At 40.4% G+C, this 18,993-nt stretch overlaps 1 protein-coding gene across 3 annotated transcripts in view; it reads left to right on the top strand.

Annotated features, from left to right (window-relative positions):
* The window catches only part of LOC139941709 (ADAMTS-like protein 5), a 113,073-nt gene that overhangs the window by 65,223 nt on the left and 28,857 nt on the right, over positions 1 to 18,993 (top strand). The window contains exon 3 of one of the 3 annotated variants that reach the window (XM_071938319.1): positions 16,332 to 16,440. In XM_071938319.1, coding sequence (XP_071794420.1) covers positions 16,351 to 16,440 — 90 coding nt within the window. In that variant the 5' untranslated portion in view covers positions 16,332 to 16,350. Of the gene's footprint in view, positions 1 to 15,780; positions 16,441 to 18,993 lie in introns of those variants that run through there. The other 2 variants (XM_071938320.1, XM_071938318.1) reach the window with 2 other exon arrangements.

Below are 18,993 nucleotides of genomic sequence, written 5' to 3' on the forward strand. Positions count from 1 at the left end.
AAAAGAACTGTCCTCTGCCATGTATTCGCTATTCAATCTGAATTGATTAGTCTTTCTTCAAGCTGTGGAGAGTCACTATGAGCTGGCAAAGGATACAGCAACCCACGCACAGTGGGACACATGTTTCTTTTTTTCGGCTGTTGTCATTTCTATACTCCAAAAACTTGTATAATAATAAGTGCGGTAAATCTCCCCTACGGCTGTTTGACGTTTGGCTGAGGGTAACACCAGCTCTCTATCCTATGGGTGCTTTGCTTACAAAAAGTTATCCAGCATTTCTCGTCTGCTTTAAATAACACCACAACAAAACTGGTAAAGTGCAAACTACTGAAAAGGTGTATACAAGAAACCTATATGAAGGAGTGGATAAACATTACCGCAGTGGCAGTTCCATTATTCAAAAGTGCCACCGGTTAAAAGTCAGTCACGGGGTGCCCGGGGCTAAAGCAGGGGAGGCTTCACTCCCCGTGTAAACACAAGCGAGTATTTACCCAAGAAGTTCTGTTTGCGTGTGAAAGGGGAACGTGGGCTCTATTTAACAGTCAAACACGAAGTTTTCCAAAGGGGGTGGTTTATTTCTCTGTTTATAAATCGCATTTCAGTTTTGAGGAGGCGTCCGTTGGGAGAGGGGTTTGAGGGGGCTTGAATTTGACCACGCATGGGTTTACAATGCACTTAAAAGTGCTTAAGACCGATTGCTTAGTAATGACCGTGGTTGGATTAAAGACTGATGACCAAGACCTACTAAAGAGGAGGTCAATCAGGAGGTATCGATATGAGGGTACCGCGCATGCGTGGGACTTCTCCCACTATGGGCGGCGATCCTGCAGCAGGGATGGATTTCACAAAGAGATAAGACTAATCTTGTCCCGAGTTACTCGACCTAACCTAGGACTAACCTCAAGTGTTTAATAACTCCTATGAATAGTCCTAGGTTAGGACTATCTTTGTGAAATAGGCCCCAGGAATAAGAATAATCTTATCTTGAGTTAGGACGAGTTTACTCGTCAAATTGTAGACTAACCAAACTCTTCCTAACTTAGGATTAGTCTTAGGACGGGTTCAGTTCCGTATCCAAAGACGTTAGGACGCATTGAACCCACCCTAGTTAGGACGGGTTACTCGTCCTAACTCGAGTTAGGATTAATCCTAGCGTTTCGTGAAATCGGCCGGAATATAAGACTAATCTTATCTCGAGTCAGGACGAGTTTAATCGTCATATCGTAGACTAACCTCAAGTGTTTAATAAACTCCTAGGACTAGTCCTAGGTTAGGACATGGATGATATAGGTTTAGACCTCCATGGTTAGGACTATCTCTGTGAGATAGACCTCAGGAATGGAGTGGGACTATCTCTATAGGACTCGTCCGGAGGAATGGAGTGGGACTAGCTCTATATAGGACTCGTCCTCTGTGCTGTACATGAACGTGAAAGACCACCAGCAGCCGATTTCACGAAACTTTACGCAACTGCGTAAGTCTACTTGCGCAACGTTTATGGCGCAACTTACGCAATAAACGTTGCGCAAGTGGACTTACGCAGTTGCGTAAAGTTTTTTGTGAAATCGGCTGTAGGACTGTGGGAATAGCTTTTACATTCATCCCCTTGTGACAAATGCACCCTTCCCCCACCTCCTCCCCACGCATTTCATTGTTTAGACTGCCTACACAGCCATCCTGACCCCCGGCCAGCTATAGTGTAGCACACAAAGCAATGTTCCACAGCCAATCCAGGAACGCCGCATCATAAACCCATAGTAATTTTTTTCCAGGAGTTTTGTTCATTTTTATCGCCAGCACACTAGACACCATAACTTGATATTTCATCAAAGATATGGCATTACACACAGAACATTTGGATAATTATTCTGTGATTGAGTATTTCAAAGTGATCTTAAGTTTTCTATCAGCAATGGCTGGGTATTTGGCGGCACCGTATTCCATACCAATCCTCACCTGTACTTTGAGCTCCTAAGGGTTGGGTTCGTGTCCCCTTCCCTCTTTAATACTTCATGTCCTTTCTCAGGAGAAGGTGTGCTGTTGTATCCAAACCAATAGTTTGCCTAATTAGGCAGCCTTTATGACATGTCTGACCGCACCGCGGCCCGGAGTGAAAACGGACACTATAAGTACCTGATGATAGCCTCGGAGAGTTCATATTTTGTCTTTGTGGATTTTATTACTAAATGGGTTACTCTTTGCGGATATTTAATTATATTTTTCGCTTCACACCAATTTGTGTGGCTTTCCGCCTAAAGTTCAATCAATTAGTTGCGTGTGGTTTGCATAAAGGGTGAAATATGTAGGTTTGTAGGTGTTCATTTTCGACCCCCTTCAGACACATTTAAAGTGACGTCGCCTTTCTTTGTTCTTTTAAGGAAAAAGTGCATGAATCGTGTACTATCGTTTTCGTTCAGAAATACTGTCTCAGGCGAAAACAATTAATGTATCTAAAGCCTGAACACCCCGTCATAATATAATAATAAGCTAGCATTTATATAGCGCCTTTTCCATAGGTTACAAAGCGCTTGGATATGTCCAACACAGATCAAAAGTCAAAATCAAAGACAAAACAAGTGAATCTTTAGCAATTTCTTGAATGAATCAACTGAGCTTGCTTTTCTGCAGCTATCAGGAAGTGATTTCCACAGAGCTGGGCCTGCATTTGAGAAGGCTCGGTCTCCTGCACTAGTGCTTGTTCTATGCTCAGTGAGAAAGTTGCGTGAGGAAGAACGCAGCATGCGTGATGGTTGATGTTGCTCAAGCAATACATTGCAAACAATTACCAGTGCTTATAATTAATATGTTGATGCTAGTCGTAATGATTGGCCTATTTTGTCATCATTACACATGGTTGAACTTTGCACGCCCAAGTTTTCAGTTTAGTGCTTTCTTCATAATGCTACGAAAAACATGGTGGACATTTTCAACAACTTGTATAAAAAAGTGGTATCAATGCAAATACACTTATTAAAATTATGTTTTTTTAGACAGCTCCGTGCATGCACAGTAGCTCAAAGTAAAGCACTATTAAGCAATGCCCTTGGAACGTTCTCATAGTGTCACGATATGAAATAACGCAGGTGATCGGTTGTATTTGGTTTTAAAAAGGGTGGAGTGAAACCAGTCTGTTGGTATTATTTATATTGTGTTAATGTCTGGCGGGAAATCATTCATGTTTCGATAGAGCATTTTAATTTCCCGATTGATAAACGATGGAGCGTTTTACTCCTATGTCAAGGGCCCGGACTTTTCATTCAACACCCATCCACTGCAGCAGCCCTCCATTCTTCCTATTTCCATCTGGGAAGACTCCTGGGACAAACCGAAAATGGAAAAAATTCTCAATGGTCGCCTCGTGTCCTTTCACCCTGGCGATGCTTGTTGATGGGAGAGAAACAAAAAACACCGAGAGACCGAGCGAAATATTTGCAGTTTATTTTTTATTCAATTCCCTTTTTTGTTCGAGGTCTGTTTTGGTTCAAACAGGAAGGTTGCATTACGTGACCCACCCCGGGCCTAAGGATAGGGACCAACAAAGGGAGAAGAATAGACAAAATGGCCGGCGGGGGATTGGTTACGGGGACCGATTGTTGGAGTCGCATGGCCAGGTTTGCCTTCACTGGAACGGGGAGAATGGGAACGAAACACCCGGGTGGAAATTCAAGATGCCCACGGGAAGTCGAGATGCGCTATTTTCGGTTGATTATTGTATTCGGAGTTCATAAAAAAAAAATGAATAGTACGCCCGACACTGTACCCCGATACAATGTGTTTGGACAGAGAGTTGAGTGTTGACAAGAATTTTACCCCCCCCCCCCCTCCTCTCCCCCGGCTACAACAGTCCATCTGCCGGGTCAACAACAGTTCATCCCAAACCATTGGCATTGTTCGTTTTCTTCGGATCATTCCAGGGAAAATGAAATGCGAGCAGATATGAAAGCAACATTATCTGTACTAATGTCGAGCAAAATAGTTATCTTTCTTTTACATAATAGTCGAATGGTGGTTCTTATTACTATGTAGCAATCCAAGGATTCAAGAAATAAAAAGTCCCAGTAGCATGACAGCATTATTGCACAAAGAAACAGGACAAAATTAATAATGAGTGACATTTCTTTCCGATAGTTCCACATGTTATTTCTCGGATCATACCCGGGGAAAATGGACTTGCTTTTTTTGAAAGGTGAGCAGATATGAAAGCATCGTTATCTGTACGAATGTCGAGCAAAATGTTATTTCTAGGTTGAGAAAATCAAGTTTTCACCCACTTGACTTGAATTTACTGGACAGTACTAACCCCCCCCCCCCCCCCAAAAAAGGGGGAAAAAAAAGAATCACAAAGTTTACCCGTACTTTCTCGTCGGATTTGAGACACCCTCCTTTCAAGTTTGACAAGCCCCCGGATTATTTGTACAACCCACGCTGATAGCATTGTAACATCTGGAATGACCCAATTAACCCGCGGAGTCATAATGATTCAATCCAGAATGAAAAATCAAAAGAGATTTGATGCAAAAATGCCAATATGGAACAACATATAATGACGGTCCGGAATCCGGTGCGAAAGGAAAAAATCTGTGCAAAATGAGGCAGAGTGGTGTGTACCTACCCCATATGGCCAACCTCGGGGTCGATGTCATGTCGTGGGTCATTGACATAAGATGACGTGTGTCTGGTAATCTGTGTGACATTATTATGCCACATGACTCGCTCAAAATATCTAATGGCTTTGTGTTTGTTTAGATTTTGATACTAGAGCCATCCCACTAGCTAAATATTTGTGTGTGGTTGTTATGTAATGTACATGCCCAGAGGGCTTGCCATGGTAGAAATAGCAGGTATACTATAACAGATATCATGACAACTACTGATGGTAAATGGCGTTCACGCTAATCAGTGATTAGAAAATATTTCATTTAATCTGTATGCTGTATTTGAATCGCACGGGCTGATGTAACAAGCCATAAAACTACATCTGTCTGCAAGGACAGTAGACTATAAATATGGTGGACACAATATCGTGACACTGTTAGGTTTGGATGAATTCGTCTGACATCCGAACTAAACAGTGAACTTGTGTAGTGTTCACCAAAACTGAAAAAGGCTAATTATTTCTATTCTTTAGTCACGGATACAAAGTCACCACGACAAAAACTAACTGCTATCACCACACGACTACACAACTAGGTCCATTTCATAGAGATGTAGTGTTAAAACATAAAATATTGCTTAAAGGTTTCTGCAAAATTAAGTAAGATACGAGTCGCAGATTGTACACGTCACATGATATTATGGCCAGTAAACTTTATCCTGGTGAGAGCATAGTTTTGCTATCGCAAACTTCTCTCACCAAGAAAGATCAACTGCTGAACATCATATTATCCCCACTTGTTCTGTGTCCTGCTGCGATGCAACCACATCTACAGATTTCCAAGGTCGTCCCACAGACGTTTTAAATATGAAATACAAGTTCCCATCAGATTTTCTGAAAGCCAGACTTTGTTGTTGAAAGTCATATAACAAAATTATACAACCAGTCAGTCCATTAAAGCACCTACGACCGTTAGCCCGTAGGTCAGAGGTAAGCTGAAATTTAGTCCAACATTTTTATACAGAAGAACAACATCTAGTATAGGGGATCCACCAAAGACAGTTTATAGATAAAAACCTGTGTTTCGGCTGAGAACCTTGGAAGTTAAGTTGTTCAGAAATGGATGGGTTTTTGGTGTTTGATTCTTGTAAATTTTTGGAAAGAAGCAACTTTCTCTATGTTGGAACTGACAAGTGCTTACTCTCTTAAAAAAAAATAAAGACAGAAATTCACTCTAATCGAAACTGGGCACAACCTGACTTGTCCCTAGTTTGAATCGATTAGCTTGGTCATTGCTCCGTCTTTAAGAGAGAGAGAGCACCTCAGTACACAAAACGCAGCTCTTACGAAAAAAGGAGAGCCTAAAAAGGTAGGTGGAGAATTGGGCAAACGCGCGGGAAAGGGGTCAAATGCTAAGGAGACCCGAAAGGTAACCATACTGTATTTACACCGAAGGGGAACTAATGCCCCACTTTCAGGTTATCCCCCTAACGACCTGTAATGAGACTAAAAGTGTTTATCTAAAAAGTTTATCAAAAGAAGACTTGTGTTAAGTACATTTTGAACCTCCAAGTTGAATACACCCCTGGGACAGAGAACAGCAGAAAAGTCACAAGTTGACCTCGAATGACCTCCTTTTGCGCACTATTCTGGTTTCGATCCAAAATACTCATGATGTTCGTGGTGAACTTTGTTCTTATCCCAAGTTGTTGCAGCCGGAAGGTCAGTAATGTAACGACACCCTAATGTTAATCTGACACGAGAGATCAATGTAACAATGTTTGCATAACCCTTAATTATCAGCTGCTCCAATCCATCATGGTTTTGACTCTACTACACCACGCAAACATTACTCACTGGGATGGGTTGGCTCTGCGTGCGTGTATTCAGGGAGGGCCATCCGTGCTATCCACGGTACGGGTTAATTGGTATCTCTAATGAGTTGATCCACTGCCAATTCCCAAAGATCCGAAAGGGAAGTCTATCAATCACAGTGTGAGCCTATCCCCTGTCCGGTGTCCTCCTCGCGGAGTGGAAGGATGAGGAACTTTTCAATTTGTGGTGCTTTCTCTCCGGGCAGTACTCCGGCCTATGTTGATAAGACAAGGTTATTGAGACCCTTTTACGAGCGAGTGATAACATCATGTTGTTGCCTTAACCGAGATACCATCCCGTCTTATACGTTTAACCACCAAGTCAGTTTCCCTTGTGGTTTATTATTTGACACGGTAACAAAAACCTCATAGTTATTACAGAAACGATATTAAGCGATTTCCTATAAATCGGTACTTGATATAGCCCAATATAGATAAGGAACGAGAAATAGATTTAAGAATTTTGACTTCATGATTAAAATAGGTTTATAGGCCTGTTACGAGACTGGTAATTGACAGTGTATAAAGTATCGCGAGGAAGTGCTTTTTGTACACGGTTAGGAACGAGATGTAAAACTCAACCGTTAGAACATAAGTTGTGAGGCCGTCCCCGAATTAGCGTCTACATCTACAGCTACGGCTACGGCTAGATTTCCGCGTCACCTAGCGTCGAAGTATAGGACATCCTTAGCAACACACTTAGCAACAGTCGTAGTTAAAGCTAGCCACCAGTTCGGATATGGCATTACAGTAGATGCAGTTGTAAAATATTCACAGTCAAAAAGTTAATGATTTAATGAAGACTAGACAGTTGGAATGATCGTGCATTTCTCGACGGCAATGTTCTAAAACAGTGTCTTTAATCCAATAACATGGGTTCTAATTATTTATGATCAATCCCAGCGTACAACTGGCTTGTAATTGATGTTTACTCAATTGCACTAATGTAAACCAGGTAATTAACAAGTTTGAATTGATATAGGGACATGAGTCAATTTCTAGTTTTCCTTTCTAACGATAAACGTCACTTAACTACTCTTGCCATGTGCTGTACATTACAATAAACTAATGTTTGTACAAGATAACTTTTCAGTTGGCTTCGTGCCAGATTGGGGTCTGCTTTACGCTGGGGGGGGGGGGGGGGGGGGAGATGTTTGGATTCCCTTTGCATCGATGGCAGGGCTTTGACGAACCAGGCGAAAAACAACGTAATTTTTCAGCAAAGGCAATTAATCATTTCATTTGGGCTCAACCCGGTTCCAACATAGTGTTGCATGGTCATGAAATTCATTTTGGCAACCATTAGACTAGCATGGATGCAGTTTTCTGAAAGGTTTTCAAAAAGTACTATTCACAGTTTGCCCCAAAACACAAAGGGTTGGAATATTCCAAATTCGGTACTTCAAATTGCCAAACTATGATAATGATAGCCAAACAAAGATGTAAACCAAAGGAGCAAGAGTTAGAAATTTTCCCCTTCATACAGTTTGACAAATTTTTATAACCAACCAACAATTACTGTGTAAATCTATAGCAACCTTTGGCCAGGAGGGTTTTCAAAATAGAGTGCACGGAAACATTATGCATGACTTCTACTTCTCAATTTGCAAGAAAAAAATATAGCCCCAAAGAAAACGTCTGGGTCTGAAACTCAATTACTATTTATAGGAAGTAACCGTCTGCCTTCAAAAGAAGAGACCAAAAACCGAGAAGATTTTGTCCACCCATCCACCGAATAACCTATAATTTTCTAGGACGCACTGCGGAATAGTGAACTGCGGGGAATAAAGAAAATATTCATTATAATTGTCTTATTTGCGGTTGAGTGATCTATTTTATTCGACGCTGCCAGGCATACTCTAATAATGGGACACTTAATACTATTAGATTATTACATTAATTTACAAACTGTCCTTCAAATTAAATATACGAGCACCGTTTTGTACTGCATCCATCAAGTAAATTACATAAAATGGTTTCAGCGAAAGAGACAAAAGGATATTAGGTCCATTTATTCACTCGGGTAAAACGAATGTAAAACTGACGCCTACAACCCAGGGGACAGACAATGAAATAAATAAAGACAATGGACTGCAAACCATAATGCATATTTGGAAGGTTTCTCTTTTGTATAAGAACAGAAAATTTCAGAGGTCAGTAAAAAAAAAAAAAAATGAACTGCATCCAGTAGGACTGGCAATACAGGCAACTATTTCAGACCACTATATTGCGATTTTTCCGGCTACGAAGCATGAAAAATACTGCACAATAACTTTCTGTTTTCTACACATTTTATTGAGTTTTTGTGCTGTATCCCGGAGCGGGGGGGGGGGGGGGGATGAGAATTCTCCAGTCAATAATTGTTTTATATTTTTTTATTAAATTGTATAGATGTTGCCCGTTCAGAGAGGTGGATGTTACTTAATTTCACCCAATCGGAAGAAATGTTGGGTTCAACTCACGGGCATTGCATTGGGATGATATGGTGACATCCAAAAGTACAGTCAATGTTAATTTTCTCGTCAAGTGAGTCAATTCGCAATCTTGCATGCCTCAACATTAAAACAAGAAACATTAAGTTTTTTTGTTAGGTCAAATTGGTGTGTTTATTGGGGTGGGTGGCTATGTGTTTGTTTGGGGTTTGTTTGTGCATTTAGCTTTCACACTGAAGATTCCTTTATATATATCTGTCTGAAATGTCATATTTGACGAGAAATAAATACAAATAATTCCCCGTTTGGAGTTTGACGCTCAGTGAGCGTTTAATTCATTTTTGTTGTTGAATCGATGTCATGCAAAATGTGTGATAAGTTTTTCACTATTTTCTCATTACCCAGATGGCCGATCAATCTCAAACTTTTACAGGTTTGTCAGTTTATGGTAGATTACATAAAGTGCTTACACTAGCTGCCAGCTTAGCAAAGCCAATTCTGTAATGTTCCTTTAATTTTATAGTCATTTCAAGTTATTCACTTTGCAATATTGCATGCCTCGACATTTTAAAAAAAATTCAGGTTTTTTTTTCCACGAGAAATAAATTGTGTCTTTACTACTTTCGCGCCAGAGATTCATTATACAGATTACTCTAAATATCACTGGTCATTATAAACCACTTCAACATCCCACAGTCCTGTGAAATAAACGAATCCTTTTTTTTCTACCACTCAGTCAAAAAAAGAAATGTCAGATGTATTTATTTGGAGATCAGAAAATGGCCCCATGCACTAATGGCATTTCGCCATCGAGGATCAGCTCATGGGAAAGAGGTTGGATACAATGATCGGCCTAACCTCAAGGTTTACCGTTCATCCGAGCTTTCCAGTCATTATGACAACCTTTGCTGTATACAGACCCTCCCCTAGGCTTAATTTAGGAACTGGTCTGCCCCAAGGATGTACCGAGAGACACTCCTAGCTTCACAAGAAGCAATAAAAACCATAGCTTCCCAATCCCTGATCAAATCCTGAAAGCACGTATTGCTTTTACATCATAACAATCATGAAGGGTTTGCTGATCTTTGGCCCCGTCCAAATTATTATCGAATACAAATATAACCTTCAGCTATTTGTCCTGATTCTGGCACCCAAACTCAAGTGAACCTATATACACCAATATAACATCGACTGACATTGACTCGAGAAAGAACCTTCAGGTTGCAAGCTATACCCCTCCAGCCACGCCCTTGTACCTAATAAAAAAGGTACCTAATTAGGTGTAGCAGACTGCCAAACTCTATTATAGGCTCGTCGACAGAGTACTGAGGGTTATTTGGTCTGATTGGCAGACATGGGGAAAACTAATGAGCCACGTAAGAATAACACTCCATTGTGCGACCAAATCGGCTTCGCGAGTGTTGCAAATCGTTTTAATACCTTTTTTCTCTCTCGGTGTGAGAGTTAGTGTAGCAGCTACAGTGAAATTGTGTCCGCCTCAAGCATGATGTCCTTTTTACTTTTTACAGTTCGACTTCTGTGTGATTCGCAAGGACGGAATCATTTCGATCAAAGGCCCAATCAAGCAATATTCTACACGTTGACATAATTAGATTTAAAAGATCTGAGTCTCGTAACAATAAAACAATAGAGCAAACCAGAAACATTTTCTGCAATTGTGTCTTCTCTTTGACAAAAGTAAGACCAAGGCTATACCATTATATACATTTGCAAAACATGCCAAGTTGTGTATGACCTTAAAGACAATGGACACTATTGGTAAATGTCAAAGACCAGTCTTCTCACTTGGTGTATCTCAACATATGAATAACATAACAAACCTGTGGAAATTTGAGCTCAATCGGTCGTCGAAGTTGCGAGATAATAACGAAAGAAAAAACACCCTTGTCACACGAAGTTGTGTGGGTTTAGATGGTTGATTTCGAGACCTCAAATTCTAAATTTGAGGTCTCGAAATCAAATTCGTGGAAAATTACTTCTTTCTCGAAAACTATGTCACTTCAGAGGGAACCGTTTCTCACAATGTTTTATACCATCAACATCTCCCCATTACTCGTCACCAAGTAAGGTTTAATGCTAATAATTATTTTGAGTAATTACCAATAGTGTCCACTGCCTTTAAGGCTATACATCAGGTGGCGAGAACCATAACTGGAACTGTTTTGTAACTTCTTGCTACATCTTTCCGGAGAGTTTCTAAAATGGTACACGAGTGTCAATGAGCAGAGCGAAAGCGCTATGAGGTAACTTAAAGACACTGGACACTATTGGTAATTGTCAAAGACCAATCTTCTCACTTGGTGTATCCCAACATATGCACACCAAAAATACCTGTGAAAATGTGAACTCAATTGGTCGTGGAAGTGGCAAGATAATAATTAAAGAAAAAACACCCTTGTCACACGAAGTTGTGTAGTTTTAGATGCTTGATTTCGAGACCCCAAAATCTAATTCTGAGGTCTCGAAATCAAACTCGTGGAAAATTACTTCTTTCTCGATAACTACGTTACTTCAGAGGGAGCCGTTTTTCACAAAGTTTAAACTATCAACAGCTCCCCATTACTCGTTACCAAGTAAGGTTTAATGCTTAAAATTATTTTGAGAAATTACAAATAGTGTCCACTGCCTTTAAAACATTAATGTGTTCTCATCATGATTTCATATTCCAAACGATGGAGAGTACCAATGACCGTAGTCTCCTGGAGTTTGACCAAGAACTCCTGTGCTTAAAGGTTACATGTAACCGCATTTGTTGACAAATAATTACCATCGAAATAGTCCTACAGGCGCTTTTCAAAACCGCAGCTCCGGCTCGGACTCTGACAGTAACAGTAAACTTGAAACAAATTGCACTTTCTGTATACAAGGCGAATATAGCCCAAGCTGTAGGCTAAGCAGACACTTAAGCCCGAGCTGGAGCCTAAGCTGGAGCCTAAGCCAGAGCCGAAGCCAGACTCCGATTCGTGTTTTTGAAGAGGATTTTTGTTGCGGTTTCCTCTTCTCTACGATTTCAAGCTTGAAAGTGAAATGTCGCAGAACTGACTGTCATTTAAAAAAAATGGGAAAGTGTGGCCCCTAAGCACGGTTAGAGCATCATCCAGACAGTTCGGTGAAATGCGGGGTGGGGGGGGTCAGAAACAACATCAGAAATTGATTTTCTCCCCTATAGAGTTGCGCTTGTCATCAATTGCATTGACTGACATTTCGAAGGAAGTCCACAGACTTTGATTGAACGTTGCTTAGATTCTTAGAATGACCACCGCCGCAAATCATTTCAAACGGATCGATTTTTACAAGGGGACGAAAGATGATTTTTGAGGTTGCTTCATTTCGGCCAAAATTCGGGAGATATAAATTAATGTTAATCATGTTTTGTTTCCACTCTCGTAGGCTCATTTAAGAATACAATGTTTGAAGGAGTGCATACATAACAGGACAAACAGCAAGCAGACAAAGAAATACAATTGAACAAAGGGGTAATTAATCAAAGCAGTTTGAGTGACTCATAACTTAGCATCTGTAACTTAAAAAAAAAAACTAGGTTGATGGAAATACTATGAAATATAAGAAATGTGGGTTCAACATAATGAGGGCCAGACTACTCTCCCTTCCATTTTCGTTTTCATTAATTTGCAGGACAGAGGACCAAGCACACTAGGGATGTTCTTTGAATTCACCACCACCCACCCCGCCCCGCCCCTCGAGAGTGCGGTTTGGCTCAAACCACCTCGCCTTCCTCCTCCTCGTCCCAAAGACATGACTTTGAGAACTTTGAAAACAATGAACATGCTTAAGAGGGCGTTTTAGATCTACTATCACAACCGAACCAACTTCCTTCTCTTGACAGAAAACTCATCGTTCAACTGTTTTAGTGGAGAGACTAACTCTTTGGTGTTTCTGCTTCTTGATATCTTCCTGGCCGTTCCAGATTCGTGACATAAATTGTATTGTTTCCGCTCAAACATGACTAATTTTGAGTCGTGCATTTATCGGCGATGGAATCTTGGGGCGTGTGTTGCTTTCGGCACGAGGGATGGGGGGCAATCGCTTCTTTTAACGGCATGCTGATTGACGTATTGACAAGATGCATACTCATTCTTAGCGGCATTATGGCTGCATGTCGTAGGATGTTATGCTTGTTTTAAACTGTGTTGATCGAGCGGTGATGCAGATGCTCCAAACCATCTCTCAACTGATGCAACGCCAAGAAACAAATAAGATGGGAACTATGTCTTATCTTACTGTTCGGAAATAGAATGTTAATTTGGAAATCACAATGGGCGTTTAAGATGATATGAGAGAGGCTAGTTCGGATTTGAATTCCCGTAGCCAAAGGGGGTTGGAAATTTGGTTTAAGTATTTCCCAGACGTAAGTAAAATCTAAATTTAATTTATAAATAGGACCTGTATTATAAAATCACACTTGAAAGCCCCGTTTAGTTTCTCGTTTTCTTGTTCGTGTTCACGAGACTTTAGCAGAAATGTTGTGTGGGCCAATATGGAGTTGGTCTTTTGATGAAATAAGTGGGATAAAATTGGATTTCCTTCTAATCCCGTTTTGCAGGAAGGTATGCCTACATTTATATTTTCACTACTTTGCAACAATCAATCGGAAAATCTTTCTTCTCTGAATTCGTTGGCGAGTTGGATTAAATGCAAGACAGTCTTTTCGCGCAGCTGATGTGCTTTTATTGTGGTGATATAACGGTCAACATTTCGGGAATTAAACCTATTCTTGAAGAGTTTCCTCCAAAACAACAGAGTTTTTAATTGACTACTTCAAACCCATTACTATTGGCCTTTATACTACTGTACCGTGGTGAGTAGCACGCGTGGCTCTCACCGTAAAAACCTTGTGACCGTCGTGCGGAGTGCGTCCTTGAAATGTCCAAAAACCACCCCAGCAACATCAGATAATAATTGGATGGTTCCATATGACAAACCATCCACACGGGGTCATGTTTGATGCGAGTTGCACTGTGCCAATCAAGCCGAACTGTACACGTCAGTTTACGGTATAAAGTAATTAGCTAACACTGTGCTGTTAATTACGATGTGGAGATCTAAGGCAGGGCTAAGAGACCCCATCATCCCCCACCAAAAAGAGCATCGATGGGGTTAAGCTCTAATCGTCTTAGATGGAGATGGGAGACAACCGATTAGGGGGTGACACCTAGGGTTCACAGGGGGGTCTTCTTCGATTTATTGTCCCCCTACCGTTTCATCCTCTATGGTTTGGACAAAGACCAATTCGCTGAAATTCTGGCTCAAAGTGGCCTGTCCACGTCACATTGTGGTGGGCTTGAAGGGCCATTTTCAGAGCGGCACGTTCGCTCTAAACTTTTATTTAGGGTGCCGGTTTTCTGACGGTCGTTAGTTTTGGGACCAGAACAGAGATGTGAAACAAAATAAAGACAAAACGTGGTCAATGCCCGTTTCATTTTTTCTGTATCCTGATGCCATAAGCTATTTTTTATTGGCCTAATCAGCCTTTCATCTGACAGCTTTATTCAACTGAATTTGTGTCAATTTCGACACCCCCATTTTTGTTGGCATCCGCTCCCTTCAGACAAAACTACCAAGTATACAGTTAATTTATTTATTATATACCTTATTTGTGTTACATCTGTTTCCAAATTAAAGACATTCGAGGTAATTTCTATACATGGTTTTAATTTAGCATGATTGGGACACCAACAACTAACAAGTGTATTGCACAAACTGCATGGTGTTTTCCCAAGAGATAGGTAAAACTTTACATCATTATGTTGTTAAAATAACACCAATGTAACTATGTTGACAGAAATTAGTGTTATTTCAACATCCTTTGGTGTAAGTGTTGATTTATTTTCCTGTATCTATAGTGACAACACCCATGATGTCAATTTGTTTTTACAGTGTATATCTTAGTTCATGCGTGCATTCATCAGAAGATAGTTATGGCATAACGCATGTTTAGAAGTCTTTCATCTTTCATTCTTCGCTCCGATCCGTTCCCAGCGATGGTCCCCGTCAAAGATGCCGGGCAACCCCGAGCCAGAGGATTAAGTCCCGGTATCGACTTATTGACAGACGGTGGAATGCAACAACTTCGCCCGACATTAAATATTCATATTGTTTATTCTGGCTGTCATTGAGACCCACTGACCAATCATCAGCGCAGGATGTGTAATGACGTCACGGTAATCGAGACCAACGTCCAATGGGACTTACGTAAATCAATGAGAGCTTATCGTCCATGGGTTATATCGAGCGTAATTAGTAGTGACAAAGTTACTATTAATGAGTGTCATTAATATTTAATGACCAGTCAGTTTCATTGACGGAACCTACGTTTCGGCACAAACTCATGGCGTCTTTTAGAAGTCGGCTTCAGAACACTGTGCTATGATGACAAAGCTTTGCCCCTTTGACGAATTTCATATTCCCACATTTCAATATTTTACCAATGCATCAGTTATTTCACTGCAGAAACTCCACAAATTATATGATTTATGGTTATGATCTTAACGGCTTATAATAACAAGCGTATAATAACATACCACACTATTTATTGTTGATATAATCACCGTGAATGGACACACAAGTTTTGAACTTTGCCTAACGTAGAATTCATCCAAACCAAAATAAGGCGCCCCCATTACTTCCCCTTGCCTGTGGACAGTGATCACTTGTCAAAGCGCGGCTCCCCCTTCTCTCCCTCTGAGTGGCTGAGCCGTGCTTTTGTCATACTGCGCGGGGCGTTTTGTTGTGAGTCACGCTTGACTAGGTTGTGAGGCAGTGGTAACTGTGTTCAACTTTTCTACTGCACCTAGACAGGCCAGATAGTCTCTCACGGGGCACCCAGCATTGCTGACTAATCCCTTGAACTGACAGTGCACTGCTCATATATTGCCGGTGACTGCCTCCGCAACAGAACTAGTAGAGCCCTCATAACAGTAGAGCTACGCGAGAGAGCTACCACGGCAAAACGAGCATCTCTCGCAGTAAACATTCTTGGACATAAAGCATAAAACATAAGTTCAACAAATGATACTTTTATTATGAAGTTTTCTTTGCACATGGGATTTTGAGGAATGTCAACTCTTGTGTGATATACTTGGACTTTTATGCGCTGATAGTGGATAGATAGCAACGGGACTTTAGAGGTTGTGATTTGGGGAGTTTTGGTGGTAGTCAACTTATCTACATTGCTGAGATAGGTGGCTGCTGTAACTAAGCGGTTCGTGTACGGCTGGTCCCGACGGAGCTATTTGTGTCAAGACATCTTACAATTGTCTTGGGAGTTGTTAATAATCGCCACTTAAGACACTCTTCTGGAAAACACAGTGTTTGTTGTTTTCGCAGAACCATCAAAAATTAACAAGTGAACAGCCACACTCACACATCCAACTTTCTTCGTTTTTCCAGAGGTTAATTTCCTTCTAAAATGAGGACGTGTATCTTCGGAGCGGTGTTTCTGGCGTTCTTCGCTGCGTGTTTGGTTTACACAGCTGACGCTGCAGACAAGATCTCAAAGGTAAGTGTGTAAATATGACTTACGATTTACATCTTTCGAACCCATTGACAGAAAATAGTTATTTGTCAAATAAATACAATGTTCTGGTTAGTGTACTCTAGAAGTCAGATGAAATGTTTAATTAAGAATCAAGGGTTGTAGACCACAATGCTTGGCATTCATTTACTAAAATAACGTTAGGGAGTTTGTAAATAATTGTTAGAAAAGTTTTTCAAATTGCTTGGATGACTGGGTCTAAACTTCACGAGGCTCAACCACATGAGTGAATTAATGATTGACAAAATGGGAAATTGTCATGCATGCTGTTTTTCAAGAATTTATCAAAATGTATACTTTCTAAGCCTGGAATGTAACTTAGGCATGTATTTGCAATTCGCCCGCGTAATTGACTGCTATGACGTATTTGCGCGAGCTTCTTTCCTTCAAGGAAACAATGTAGGCATATTCACAATTTTCTCAATTAATGCGCAATTTTAAAACTTTGAAAACAGGTATAATAAATAACAAAATAAAAAACGTCTGAGCCTGACTAATTTACCTGCCCAGCTCGGTGTGCGGTTGGTTTGGTTCGATTGGGAGAAATAAAAAAAGGATGTATCCATCAGTGGTTATTATTATTATTTTTTTTTGAGAAAATATAATTAGCTGTTGCAATTTGCTACCAACCAAGGGACCCATGCTATAACTGCAAACACTATATAATGGCCTGACATTTCGATCCTAACAGAGGCTTTCTCGAAGGCTTTCATTGTTGGCAACAATTACACCACACGTCACTTTAAGATGTTCCGCAAGATATGTAACTTTCAGAGATTACATTGAAAGGAAAGGCGATGATCCAAAACATCTTCAAGTGATGGAGTGCTTAAGATGAGTCAGCTTTACTGATATTTCAAGACAAATTGATTCCGTTATTGAGAGTTTGCTTAAAGGGGATGTTACTGCTATAGTGAGAAGGTTTAATTGAAATGAGTTTTGAGAAAATTTAATTAGCTGTTGCAAACTACTTACAACCAAAAACGAAAAGAACAAAAATGTCTGTTAATGGCCTGACGTTTCTGACGTTTCGATTCTATAGCAGAGTCTTTCTCGAATTCTTTTTTTGTTCGAAGGCTAAGCAAAAAGGACAACTTTCGAGAAAGACTTTTCTATATTCGAAACGTCAGGCCATTAACATTTTGTTTGTGCCAAAAATGAATTTTCTTTCACCACAGTTTGTCGCAGTGGTACAGGTTTGTTCCTGCAAAGATTGTAGAATACAACTCTTGTTTAAAATACATGCATGCTGAATTACACTGAAAAGACCAAGTCTGGCAAGGGTTTGGTAAAAATTAAACTTGTAATTCGGTCTGTAAAAATAATGTGCTCTCGCAAGTGTTGCAGGCCGATATCTTTTGTGATGAAATGTCAGCATGTTGTCTGTAGCATGTCTTGACACTCAGTGCTGTGATCAAAAACATGAAGGTAGAATTTCTACCTCCTCGTCAAAAGCAAGTTCCAAAACCCATTGTTTATCACAGAGTAGCACATTTTACTTCCAAATTGTGTGTTCCACCGTTGAGCCCACTGAGTGTGGTTGGCACGGACCACTTTTCGATAAGTATACTTTTTTTTAGACTGGAGACATGCCGGCTGGTTCAATAAAGTTGATCTTTGGAGTGAGGCCCTTACAGTACAACAATAGACACTAAGCCATCAAACAATCATCGTTTACCAAATGTATGTACCTGGTCGACATTTTACAGTGGAAGGGGGAAGTAACAACACGCCACCGAGACAAGGAATGATTAATCTTTAAACGGGGTTTACAATTCTCGAAACAAAATGTTCGATCTGTAGGTAGCTGTGTCTGACGATCATACAATGGGTTGGGAATTATTTTTTTGTGAATGCTCCTAATAATTTTGCCACCGTGTAAATAACCTCAAAGCAGACTCGCTTCGTATACATTGTCTGATAAAGCACAAAGAAAAATGCACACACGAAACTGTGCAAGATCACAGTTGTCTGACACTCAAACTGTTGTGATGTAACTTTCAGACTTGACAACAAAAAAATCAGGCGCAAAAATCATGATGACAAATAACCTTTTAAAAATCCTGTGTAATTTTTTGGGTAAAGCTTGGTAGAAATGCACACACAAAAACTGTGCAATATCAGATGTCTCAAACTGAAGTGACGGAATTTTTTGACTTAAAAAAAAAAAAACCAGGCGCGAAAATCTTGATGACGAATAAATCCTGTAGGTGTGGTGGGGTGGGGCTTTAATCAGAAACAGAGTGGGGGCAGTCCTGCACTCAAGACCAAGGCCTGAAAAGGGCGGAGCCCAAGGCATCAGAATGTTGCAATTAATTTGATGGAAAATCAACTAAGTGGCGTGCAAGAATGATAATCAATCTATGTACAAATTCATTAAGATCTGATTTGTCTTACAGCCGCTCAGAAATCAAGAATTATTTTGCCTCAAAGCGAAACTCGCCCTTGGGGGCACATTGAATCAATTTGCGAAAGAGCTGAGGAGATTACCGCTTGCAAATTGCTCAAAATGAGACA

Source organism: Asterias amurensis, chromosome 9, assembly GCF_032118995.1.
Source record: "Asterias amurensis chromosome 9, ASM3211899v1".
Classification (NCBI taxonomy): Eukaryota; Metazoa; Echinodermata; class Asteroidea; order Forcipulatida; family Asteriidae; genus Asterias; species Asterias amurensis.